The 13,319-nt window shown below is 35.7% G+C and overlaps 1 protein-coding gene across 2 annotated transcripts in view; it reads right to left on the bottom strand.

The window, feature by feature from the left end:
* Positions 1–13,319, bottom strand: part of FZD3 (frizzled class receptor 3) — a 110,924-nt gene that overhangs the window by 29,110 nt on the left and 68,495 nt on the right. For both annotated transcript variants that reach the window (XM_044225023.1, XM_044225022.1), the window contains exon 5: positions 1,417–1,565. In XM_044225023.1, the coding sequence (XP_044080958.1) occupies positions 1,417–1,565 (149 nt within the window). The remainder of the gene's footprint in view (positions 1–1,416; positions 1,566–13,319) is intronic.

The raw sequence follows: 13,319 nt of genomic DNA, 5'->3' as shown, positions 1-13,319 counted from the left end.
ATTATATATACATATGTACATATATGTATATATAACATATGTGTACACACACACACACACACACACACACATTTCCTCAAATCAAAGTATCAAAAACTGGACAGAAGAATGAACAAGTCAAAAAAAGTTAAAACAAACAAACAATATCTGTTTCTCTGTCATCAGTGGCCCTAATCATATATTCATACATCGCAAATCAGCCTTAATTGCTGACTTTATTTTCTAAACTTATTTTTAAAACTTGGTTGAAACTGACTTCTGGTCATGCTAAAAATTTAATCCATCTTCAAATGGTAAAGATTTGTCCCCTCATTTTACAGATAAGAAAACAGAGAAATTAAGTGATATGATTTATATAATTCCAAAAGAAGATTTCTAAAAATATTTCAATCAGTGTCAGAATTACTAGTATAAGCACAATATTAAATGTGGCTTCACTCAGGGGCAAAACACTAATTTGATTAGCACAATTTTAGAAACTAGTCTCTTTGTAGCACAGTACATAAGCAAAAACAAGAGTCTAGAATCAGACTGCTTGGGTCTGAATCTCAATTCTAGCAATGACTATGAAACCCTGATTCCTTACCGTAAAATGATGATCTCTCTTACAAGGCTGTTTGAAGGATTAAAAGTTTTAATAATATATAAAATGCTTAGAACTGTGCTTGGAGTGCTCAATTAATTGGCAACTGTTACTTCAATTACTTTATAGTTGTTTTTCAAAGGCTAAAGCAGACAAATGCTAGATATAGCTATGGGATGCTCTCGCTCTTGAGCTCCAGAATAAGGAGCTGCCACTCTAGCCCAGGGCACAGTCCTGGCTTATTTCTTTAATGCATTTCATTATCATTATATAATATATTAATATCATTTTTCTATTTTGGCTTTAATGTGTACTTCATCGTAATGGAATAACATGTTATCTATATAATTTCTGGTATACTTAGAAGAACAATGGACAATTGGAAAGGGAAGTCTAATACCTGTGTGATTTTGGAAAGCATTTAATCTCTCTGTGCTCAGTTTTCTCATCTATAACACAGAAATAATACATACCAGCCCCCACAGGAATATCAAGAAGATCAAGTAATAACATAGATATATAAAAGCATTAATTTGTTCTTATTTTTAAGAAAACTATAATTTAAATTTCTGAAAGTAAGATCAGCTTTCCCTCAAATACTCTCAGTTAGTAAGGTATAGACCTTAGGCCTGCCTGGTTCTACCTGGCTATCTTCTCAGAATCAAGTTTTAGCTTCTAATTAATACATGCTACTGTGCTAATCACAACTGGTTGTAGCTAAGATTACAATCACATTGAAACACATCCACCAAATCCAAAGTATTTTAGCATAAGCAATACAAAAATTTTATGTGAATGTGAGGTTTGTGAACATTGTGATCATTTCAACTTACTCTTTTTTCCTACGACCATGAAAAAAACTGGCCCATTCAAAGCATGTCTTTTTGCTTCCAACCCAAAAGATGGAGGGAATACCAACAATGAGAGCCATCAGGTATTTCATCAGAAAGAGAATCAGGTCTGGACGACTCATTTGAGTAACCTACAAGAAGGGAAAGAAAAATACCTTAAATATATAAAAAGAAAAATCCTTCTACCAAAAGCAATTATAAATCTTTAAAATAAACAATAGTTAAGTAATTCTACAAACTTGGTATTTTCACTTTTACAGTTCTATAGTTAAATTTCTTGTTATACAAAAAAGATATATACTCCTGATAATTTGACAGTAAGTTTCTATTTTATATTTTGAGTCCTATATTTTTCTCATTAGCTCATAATGGTATCTTCTAAGGAAGAAGATTATTAATGCAGAAAATAAGCCATGAATAGGAATAGAGGCTCAAATAAATAATACCTGTATTCTTCTTGGCCAATTCTGTTAGTCCTATCATTGGTCATTACAGTATAAAATTAGGAAAGTATTAATCTTTCCCCCCATTTCATTAATTTCTGTGCTTATCTTTTATAGCCCATCCTTCTACCTACTTCATCTTACTCTGCTGGCTGTTTTCAAGCTTCCTCTTTAACTTATGAATTATTTCTAGGTACATTTTCTAGTTTCTGGTCAGATGAGTTTTTAAAAAATTACTTTTTAGGGCGCCTGGGTGGCTCAGTGGGTTAAGCCGCTGCCTTCGGCTCAGGTCATGATCTCAGGGTCCTGGGATCGAGTCCCGCATCGGGCTCTCTGCTCAGCAGGGAGCCTGCTTCCCTCTCTCTCTCTCTCTGCCTGCCTCTCTGTCTACTTGTGATCTTTGTCTGTCAAATAAACAAATAAAATGTTTAAAAAAAATAAAAAATAAAAAATTACTTTTTATTGTTGGTTTCAAGCTTAATTATTGTGGTCAGAGAATTTGTCTATATTATTCTGGTTACCTTAAATTTTGGAGAATTCCTTTTGATTTAGGACACCGTCGATTTATGTAAATATTCCTTGTGAACTTTAAAATAGCTCAAACTCTCTGTTGGTACAAAATCTCTATATGTATTAGATCCACTTTATTAGCTTTGTCATTCAAATTTTTTATATTCTCAATTTTGTTTACCTGTATTAACTTTTTAAAAGATTTTATTTATTTACTTGTTAAGAAGTCTAATTGATAATCTTTTGGAGATTTACTTCCTCTCTCTGGTAGCTTTTAAAATTTTCTTTATCCCTTTCCCTTTATAGTTGCACTGAATGTTTCTCATTGTGATTGATTTTTATTTCTCCTGCTTAGTATGCAGAGTGTACTTTTAATCTAAGGACCTATGTTTTCAGTTCTGGAAAATTCTCAGACATTATGTTTTTGGTTATTGCTTTTTAGTCATTCTTATGGTTTCTTATTCTACAACTCCCATTAGATGTGTACTGAAGTTCCTCAATCCTTATTTTTTATGTCTTTTAACTACATAATTACATAGTTTTTAGTATTGTATGGCTCTCTATATTCTGTATTCTGGGCGAACGCTTTAGAACAATTTTTTTACTTCACTAATTCCCTCTTCAACCATGTCTATGTTAGGGTTCATGTTATCTACTGATTTTATTTCCATAACTTCAATTCTAAGATATCTAATTAGTTCTTATATTTGCCTATTCTTATTCTTATTTCATTTCTACTAATTTACAATCTCTTATTCTTTTAAAGTGGTTTTTACTGTTTATCTTTTAGGGAATCCTAAACATACTTTTTAAAAAATAACTCTTTATAAACTTGGTTTACTACTTTCATTTCATCTGGGAGCAAATCTATCTTCTGATTGTTGATTTTGTTGGATGCTTTTTAGGTTTGGCTTTTTCCTTTCTTGAATCGTGTTTTGGAATTTTAATTTGCATATCTTGAGTTAGAACTTTCCCTTTCTCTTCCCCTCTTTCTCCCTTCTTCCCTCCCTCCATTTATCTCACCCTGTCTCATGACTTTTTGTCTTCACCAGTGCCCAAAGGGACCTTGTCAAAAACCAGGTTTTATACTGGTGATTGTGAACTATAGATGTTACTGATTACTGGAGATTCGGGTACTAAGTCCTGGCAGTTTGGCTTAAATATTGGTCTTAAGGCTGTGCTGGTGTCTTCCCACATTTCTAGATAAGTATTTTTATATTAACTATGGCCTCAAGGAACAGTTGGTATTACCTTTTACATGGACTTCCTTTCAAGAGCAGGGGAGCCTCATTTCCAATTCCTACTTTTAACCAGTGAGCCTAGTTCTGGTCCTCTGACTTCCATGTGACACTTACACTTCCAATATACCCCAGAAACTAGATACCCACTCACCTCTAGCTACTTCATACCTGGAGTTCAGCAGGCCCCATGTTTTTCATCACTAGTTATCAATGTGCATATCTGTTATATAAATAAGTTTATTTTGTCTTTTAGATTGATCACATTCAAACATTTTTATTATGTATTATCTATAACTGATTTTATGTTTATGTTTCATCTATAACGACACATGATTACAGTTAGCCTGGCAAGCTCAAAACATGGAACTTAAATTACAATCATAACCTAGAATTAAGGTGTAATTCCTTTAGAATTTAAAAATAAAAAAAGCAAAAAGCAAATATTTATAGATCATCCACTACTCTAAATAATTCTGTTGAAAGCCCCATGAGGCTTATAAAACAGATATAAGGTATGATTAATGTTCCCAAGATGATAATCTAAATGAAAATACAAATTAAAGAAACCATTGAATTGTTAAAAACTATAATTAAAAGAAGCAGATGAAAAGACATGAAAGCAGATCACAAATAACCTTCTCATTAAAAAATACAATGGCTTCCTATTGTTCCATTTCTTTTTTTTAAGATTTTATCTTTAGGTAATCTCTATACCCAACATGGGGCTCAAACTCACAACCCCAAAATCAAGAGTCACATGCTCTACCGACTGAGCCAGCCAGTTTCATTTTTAAAAAATATTCCTATATAGCATCACTTAATGATGATTATCTCATACTTTACAAAACCTTTATCTCTCTTGACTTCTACAATACTCCATAGTCATAATTATTCTCCTAATGAGACATTACTTTCTTACTTTCATTATTTTCTTCTTGACTTCCTACTCCTGCTCTTTTACCATTTTTCCCCCACTACCCTCTATGCAATAGTTTTTTTTTTTTTTTTAAGATTTTATTTACTTGAGAGAAAGAGCAAGAGAGAGAGAGAACAAGCAAGTTGAGGGGCAGAGGGAGAAGCAGACTCCCCACTGAGCAGGAAGCCTGATGCTGGACTCAATCCGGGACTCCAGGATCATGACTTAAGCAGAAGACAAATGCTTAACTGACTGAGCCACCCAGGTGCCCCTATACAAGAGTTCTTTTTATGTTGTTGTTAAAGTTTTTATTTGGGGTGCCTGGGTGGCTCAGTGGGTTAAAGCCTCTGCCTTCAGCTCAGGTCATGATCCAGGGTCCTGGGATCAAGCCCCGCATCAGGCTCTCTGCTCAGCAGGGAGCCTGTTCCCACCCTCTTTCTGCCTACCTCTCTGACTACCTGTGATCTCTGTCAAATAAATAAATAAATAAAATCTTTAAAAAAAAAAAAGGTTTTGTTTATTTATTTGACAGAGAGAGACACAGTGAGAGAAGGAACACAAGCAGGGGGAGTGGGAGAGGGAGAAGCTTCCTGCTCAACAGGAAGCCTGATGCGAGGCTTGATCCCAGGACTCTGGGATCATGACCTGAGCCGAAGGCAGTTGCTTTACAACTGAACTACACAGGTGCCCCTATAGAAGAGTTCTTAAAGTCAGTGTGAAGGTTCCTCAAAAAATTAAAAATAGAGCTACCCTATGACCCTGAAATTGCACTGCTGGGTATTTACCCCAAAGATACAGATACAGTGAAAAGAAGGGCCATATGCACCCCAATGTTCAGAGCAGCAATGTCCACAATTACCAAACTGCAGGAAGAGCCCAGATGCCCTTCAACAGAAGAATGGATAAAGAAGATATGGTCCATATATACAATGGAATATTATGCCTCCATCAGAAACGATGAATACCCAACTTTTATATCAACATGGACAAGACTGGAGGAGATTATGCTGAGTGAAATAAGTCAAGCACAGAGAGTCAATAATCATATGGTATCACTTACTTGTGGAGCATGAGGAATAACATGGAGGACATTAGGAGAAGGAAAGGAAAAGCAAATTAGATATTGGATATTGGAGGGGGAGATGAACCATGAGAGATATGGACTCTGAGAAACAAACTGAGGGTTTTAGAGAGGAGAGAGGTTGGGGGGATGGGTGAGCCTGGTGGTGGGTATTAAGAAGGGCACGTAGTGCATGGAGCACTCGGTGTGGTGCATAAACAATGAATCTTGGAACACTGAAAAAATAAAATAAAACAAAATAAAATAAGAGTTCTTAAAGTCATTCCTCAATTCTCTCTTTATACTCTCAACTAAACATTTAAACTTAGAAGTCATCTAGTCGTATTCTTTACCTAGCAAACTAATTTGCTTTCAATCTAGTTGTTCTGTGAATATAAATTAGTATGGTGGTGTTGATAAAATACAAGTTTGCCTCTTCCACATTCAAATAGCCAGAATAGCTTTAGCAATTCTGCCCACCTGTCCTAGTTTTGTCCTCTGGTGCTGTCAAGAGAAAGGCTACCATTCAAAAAGTCCTCGTGAAGTCAGTAAGATACCCTGCCAGAAGGAAAACTTAAAAAAATGGTGTAAGTATTGGGAACAACGAGACAAAAGACTAACCAGAAAATCCAAGAGAATCAACGGAAAAACAGAAACAATCAAAGAGTTAGCAAGTTGGGGAAAATTAATATACAAAAAAATCAAATGTTTTCTTATATACTGTCAATAACCAGAGAAGAAACATAATGAAAACAATTTCATTTATAATACCAACAAAACCAAAAAATATCTAGGAATAAACCTAGCAACTAGAAAGAAATACAAAGAAAAAGATAAAACACTATCAAAGGACACAGAAAAATAATTGAAATACATAAACAAGGCCATGTTTCTACATGCAAAAACTCAATGTTTTAAAGATATCAAATCAGTTATTCCCCAAATTAATCCTGTAAACTTGGTACAATCCAAAAAGAGTAAAAGGATTTTTCACAGAATGTTAAAAGTTAAGTATATGATAAAAGTATTTCAAATAAATGGGGAAAAGATCATAGATTGTTTAATAAGTGATGTTGGAATGGTTGGCAATCCACTTGGAAACAAAGTAATTTAGATGCTACCTCACACAATGAAAGAAAAATAAATTCTAGACAGATAACAATAAATCATAAAAGTATGAAAAGAATGAAGAATATTTTTATAGTGGAAATGCATAGGCCTTTTTTAAAAAAGTAACATGAAACAAAAAAGCCATAAAAGGAAAGGACTGACAGTTTTTATTAACAAAAGCTTAAAACTTCTGCAGAACAAGAAACTATAATTCAAATCAATACACTAATGACTAACTAGAAATATTAACTATATTATCTATCAATAAAGCAAATTAAGGAACAGAAACTGAATTAAAAATGGAAGAAACAAAGGGAAGAAAACAGCAAATATACACACATACAAGCATACACACAGCTACAAAGAAAACAAAACTAAAATGGCTTTAAGAAATTACTTTGCTCAATTCTATTCAAATAAACTTGGAAACGGACAGAAGCAAATGATAGTAAAATATAAACAAAACTGATTATAGGGCGCCTGGGTAGTTCAGTTGGTTAAGCGGCTGCCTTCGGCTCAGGTCATGATCCCGGAGTCCCACGATCAAGTCCCGCGTTGGGCTCCCAGCTCCGCAGTGTCTGCTTCTCCCTCTGACCTTCTCCCCTCTCATGTTCATATTTAAAGAATATGCCATGACCTCTGATCAAGCAATTCTTTTAAAAATTTATGCTACTGGGGCGCCTGGGTGGCTCAGTGGGTTAAGCCGCTGCCTTCGGCTCAGGTCATGATCCCGGGGTCCTGGGATCGAGTCCCACATGGGGCTCTCTCTGCTCAGTGGGGGCCCTGCTTCCCTCTCTCTCTCTCTCTGTCCACCTCTCTGTCTACTTGTGATCTCTGTCTGTCAAATAAACAAAATCTTTAGGAAAAAAAAATTTATGCTACTGATCTATTCACATATGTGAAATGATATACAAAAACTGTTTGCAATAGTAAAATATTAGAGACAATGTGCATGCTTTATTATGAGGTCAGAAAAAATACTGAGGGAGCCTTTTCGCTTTAGGTATTAGTTTCCAAGATATACTGTTAAATAACAAAATCAAGACGGAGAAGTATGTATAGTAGCTACCGTTCAAGTAAAAAAGAAAAAGGAATATACTTGGTTGTACATCTGTAAACATCTCTTAAAGTATATACAAATTCCTGGTAACATTCAAGTCACCTTGGGAAGGGCACTAGGAAGATGGGAGACAACAAGCACAAATGGGAGACCTGTTCCCATATATTCTTCTAACTCTAAGGTTTTGAACCATGTGAATACAGTATCTATTTAACACTATTAAGAATAAAAACTAGGGGTGCCTGGGTGACTCAGTGGGTTGGGCCGCTGCCTTTGGCTCAGGTCGTGATCTCAGGGTCCTGAGATCAAGTCCCGCATCGGGCTCTCTGCTCAGCAGGGAGCCTGCTTCCCTCTCTCTCTCTCTCTCTGCCTGCCTCTCTGCCTACTTGTGATCTCTCTCTCTGTCAAATAAATAAATAAATAAATCTTTAAAAAAAAAAAAGAATAAAAAATAGAGCTTCATTTTTCTAAGTCTGAGTATTCCAAATATAAAAATAAGAGTTGGGTGGTCTATGAGGAAATATCCCCATTGGGGGGCAGTATCTAAATTGCTATAATATTTCTGATGGACACTCTCATAATACTTAATAAAAACCGAGATGTGTACAACATTTGAGCCACAAATTCTGTTTTAAGAAATAAATTCTAAAGAAAGAGTAGGTCAATAGGAGATTGTTCAAATAAATTAAGGTACATCCAAATAACAAAATAAGCAGCTATTCAATAATGGTAACATAAAGTGAAAAAAGGAAGATACTGTGATGTGCTTGAATGTTTAACTGGCTTTCTGGATGGAGGTGAGCTCTGTTTTGTAGTATCTACAAATTTTGTAGTGTAAATACTCCAACCATGCCACTTTCAAGTTACCAGTGTGATATCACTCACTGTGCAGTCATGAAGAGATAAACATACTGACTCTTGTGAGTCTGTGTGAGCCACTCTCGTACACTACTGGGTACAGACGAATATGTCAAATATGATCACATTTCTATTTTAAAATTATATATATATATCCATATTTCTAATAGTAATGATAATACCCATACTTATATAACATCAAAGACTTTTTGATGTGTTTTGTTACCTATCGCTACACATTGTTCTAGTTATCTATTCTTATGTAAGAAACCACACCAAAACCAGGAGCTTATTCTCTCTTGACGGTTCTGTGAGTTGACTGGGGTCACCTCACAGAAGTCAGTTGGGTCAGTTGGGTGACTCTCACCTGGGTTCTCACATTGTTGCAGTTGGATGACAGATGGGGCTGGATCATCTGAATGTAGTATTGAGATGGACATATATATCAGATGACTTCTTCACTCAAATACCTAGAATCTCAGCTAGGATTTTTGGAAAAGTTGGGAGCTGGCTGGGATCTCTCTCCCACTCTCCTTGCCTTCTTCCACTGTTCATATAGCCTTACCATACAGCTTATGACCAGTTTGGAATTCCACACATTTTGTGGTTTCAGAGCAGGCTGACTTCTTATTAGAGGCTGGTTCCTCCCACAGCAAACATTTTAAGAAAACTTGAAAAAAATGGCAAGGCTTCTTATGACTTAGCCTCAGGGGCATGCAGAATCACTTCTGCTGCATTCTACTAATCAAAAGCAAGTCACAAAGCCAGCCCAATTCAAGGAAAAGAACTACATAAGAGCAAAAAGTATGATTTACTGGCTGGAGGCAACAGAGTGTTTATCTCTAGAGTAGCTATTAAAATATTAGAAAAATATACAGAAAAATGTAAATACTGGTTATACTGATGGGGAGGTATGCTTTTCCTCTAAGCATGTTTTGTAATAATTTTTTCCTGATATTCTGGAATTTTTTAAAGTGGAAAAACCATATGTATATAATCAACATTTACAAAACATATTAACCAGGAAAACTTTCATTATATTAATGGAATGCAAAAAGCTCATGTGATATAATGTAAATCTGGATTATGGTATATCTGGATTATTTATATCAGTAAGTGTTCTACAAATGAATTGCTCTAAGAAAACATAAAAAATTATATTCAGGGGCGCCTGGGTGGCTCAGTGGGTTAAGCCTCTGCCTTCGGCTCAGGTCATGATCCCAGGGTCCTGGAATCGAGCCCCACATCAGGCTCTCTGCTCAGCGGGGAGCCTGCTTCCCCCCCTCTCTTTGCCTGCCTCTCTGTGTACTTGTGATCTTTCTCTCTCTGTCAAATGTATAAATAAAATCTTTTTAAAAATTATATTCATATTAAAATATATAGTGAATATCATAAATATTTAGAGTAAGATATATAAATAGACCAATGGTCAACTAGATAAAAAACATGATAAACTGTAAATGAATCAATGCCCAGGATTTCTATTCTGTATTTACACACACACACGCACCCCTTCTTGTGACTTCCTTGCATTCTCCACCATGACACGTTATTTCTTAAACACAAATTTTCACATAATAATAAGAACAAATTAATATAGGTAATATATAAAATGAGTAGAAACATGTAAAGTACTTAGAACTGTACCTGTCACCTAATAAATGTTCAAACATGTGGTACATGGGGCACCATTATCTCAGAAGATACTAAAAAGGTACATAATAAGATATTCTGTGGTAAAATAAAATTTGGATATTATAATCTCTCCTTGGAGAGTCACATGCATTCAGATATTAATGGCTTTGAGAAGTCCTGAAGTAAGCAATTGTTTACCTTCATTTATTCCAGTGTTTCTAATGCTATTATATATACTTAAATTTCCCCACCTGAAAACTGACAGGTTAGAATGGGTAAATTCTAAGTTTTTCCTAATAACATATAACCCTATTAATCTTGAAAATTTTTTGAGGTGAATTAGAGACCAGTCTCTAATTTTTTATTATGCTTAATTTTTCCCCAAAAGTTGTTTTCCATTACTTAAAAATCATACTAGTTAACACACACATTTTAACTGTAATTATATACACTTCTGACTCACAAAAAAGAGAAAGTAAGTTCCTATAGAAGTGGAGGGAGATAAGGGGAAGAATGAGAGCTCTGAGAAGAATGCTTCAAATCATGTCAGCTTATATTCAGTGAATGGTGAGACAGCAATGATTGACTGAAGAAAAATAATTATTTGTAAATGTAAGGAAGAAGGCCAAGAACCTAAAAATTAAAACTAGTCAAACCGTAATTAAAGAAGTCTGGAGGGAGATCTAATCAGAGTTGAGCAGAGAATCAGAGGTATTATGTAATATAAAAGAGCACTGGCCTGAGCAATATGACCTTGGTCAAATCATTTAAAAAATGGCAGGCTTGAACTCAATGACTTTGAAGTTGCCTTCAATTCCAGATGACTGGTCATCTGCAATCTAAAATACTCTTCTTCAGAGATCTTATATAGTTTAATCCCCTTTTTCAAATATATGTGGAATCAAAGCCTAGGGAATTGAATTGATTTGCTCAAGGTCATGTATCTAATTAATTCAGTCACTTAAATACTGATTGCCTACTGTATCCTGGTACAAGAGATAAAACAGTAAATGAGTCAGAAAATTCTCTGCCCCACTGAGCTTAAATTCTAGAGAGAGGTGGTGGCAGGATGAGGGTGGAGTGCTGTCAAGAAAGAAATAAAAAAATCTTACAATACAAGGTAGTTATTAACTCAGAACTAAAGCAGAGTAGGAAACAGGGTTTGTGAGGTGGTGCAGTACATGCGCCACATAGTTTAGATCAACATTGTGAGGAAAGGCATCTCCTAAAACACATTCAAACAGGGATTTGGAGTTTACTCTGCAGTAAAAGTATTTCAAACAGAAGGGACAGCAATGACAATAATCCTGAGAACAAATCTGTTGTCTCTCAAGAATAATAACAAGGAGACCAGTGTGGCTAGAGCTGAGCAAGCAAGGAGAATGGTAGGTAGTAAGTCAAAGAAATAGGCTGAAACCACATCACATATGGCCCTGCAGGCAATGGTAAAAATGATAAATTTTATTCTAAGGGTAATAGGAAGTCATCGGTGGGTTTTGTTTGAAGGCACACCATGATCTCATTTATGTTTTAAAAAGTTTACCCTGACTACTATGTTGGAAATAAACTGTAAGGAACAAGAATAGAAGATGAATTGGAAGACCATTGTGGCCATCAAAGTGCTTGGACTAAGGTAGAAGTGAAGGTGGTAAGCAGTTGATTCATCGGGTGTGATGAGGTATGTGAGAAAAAGAGGGCTCAAAATGGCTAATTTGGGTAAGAGCAACCTGTGGGTGATGACACCCTTTACTAAATGGGGAAGAATTGAGGATGGGATGTAGGAAGAAGGAGAAAAATTAAGTTCTATTTTAGACATGTTAAGTCAGAAATGCCTTGCAGACTTCTAAATGGAAATGTCATATATATGTGTGTGTGTGTGTGTGTGTGTGTGTCTGGAGCTCAGAAATGAAGTTGGGCTATACAGCCTCAAACATGGGACTATGCAAGACTATCTAGAAAAAGGCAAGGCTATGTAGAAAAGACTATCTAGAAAAGGGCAAGACTACTCAGATAGAAGGTCTTGATCTAGAAAAAGACTATCTAGAAAAGTCTCCCTCCCCTTTTCTTTTTCTTTTTTTTTTTTTTAAAGATTTTATTTATTTATTTGACAGAGCGAGATCACAAGCAGACAGAGAGGCAGGCAGAGAGAGAGGAGGAAGCAGGCTCCCTGCTGAGCAGAGAGCCCGATGCGGGCCTCGATCCCAGGACCCTGAGATCATGACCTGAGCCGAAGGCAGCGGCTTAACCCACTGAGCCACCCAGGCGCCCTCCCTCCCCTTTTCTAAGTGAGAAACCATATACCTTCTTTAATGTTTTAAACTGCACTGTATTGTCTCATAAATTAGATATATTGTCCACATAACAGAAATGCTTTAATTAAAGGAAAAGAGTGATAAAAATAAAAATCAGTAAGGACAACAGTAACAAATTAGTAAAAATAGCAACAACCAAAATCTTCAATTAGGCATGATAATACAGAGAACTGGAGGACAGAGAGATGTAACACAGAATATTTTGTATTATAAGGTTCTGGTTAAAACCAAAATTCCAGGGAAGACAAATCAGCACCTGTCCATGGAAAGGATACAGTGAGAAAGTAACTCAGGTAACACCTGCTTTGTGAACGTGTCATATGCAAAGGGTGTTGGTGCCAGAAGGCTAAGACACTAGGAAAGAATGTCCAAGCTATTGCTGTTTGGAAAGCATTTTTCCCTTATAAATAAGGAAAAAGAAAGGGGAAGGAAAATGCATTATTATCGAGCTGTAAATCACAAAAAAATTAGGCAGCATGTAAAACAGGATCTGTGATAGCTAGAAGGGCAAAGCTCATTAAAGAAAAATATTTAAATAAAGGAAAAAGAATACAATGTTCAGTTTTTATTTAAAAATAGCCCTGTAATGCCTTGGTGGGTCAAACTCTTTAGTGTCTGACTCTTGATTTTGGCTCAGGTCATGATCTCAGGATTGTGAGATCCAGGCCGACGTTGGGCTCTCTGTTCAGAATTGTGTTGACTTGAGATTATCTCCCTCTCCCTTTGCCCCTCCCTGCACA

This window comes from Neovison vison, chromosome 11 (assembly GCF_020171115.1).
Source record: "Neovison vison isolate M4711 chromosome 11, ASM_NN_V1, whole genome shotgun sequence".
In the NCBI taxonomy this organism is placed as follows: Eukaryota; Metazoa; Chordata; class Mammalia; order Carnivora; family Mustelidae; genus Neogale; species Neogale vison.
This window is presented reverse-complemented; position numbering and strand designations above follow the sequence as displayed.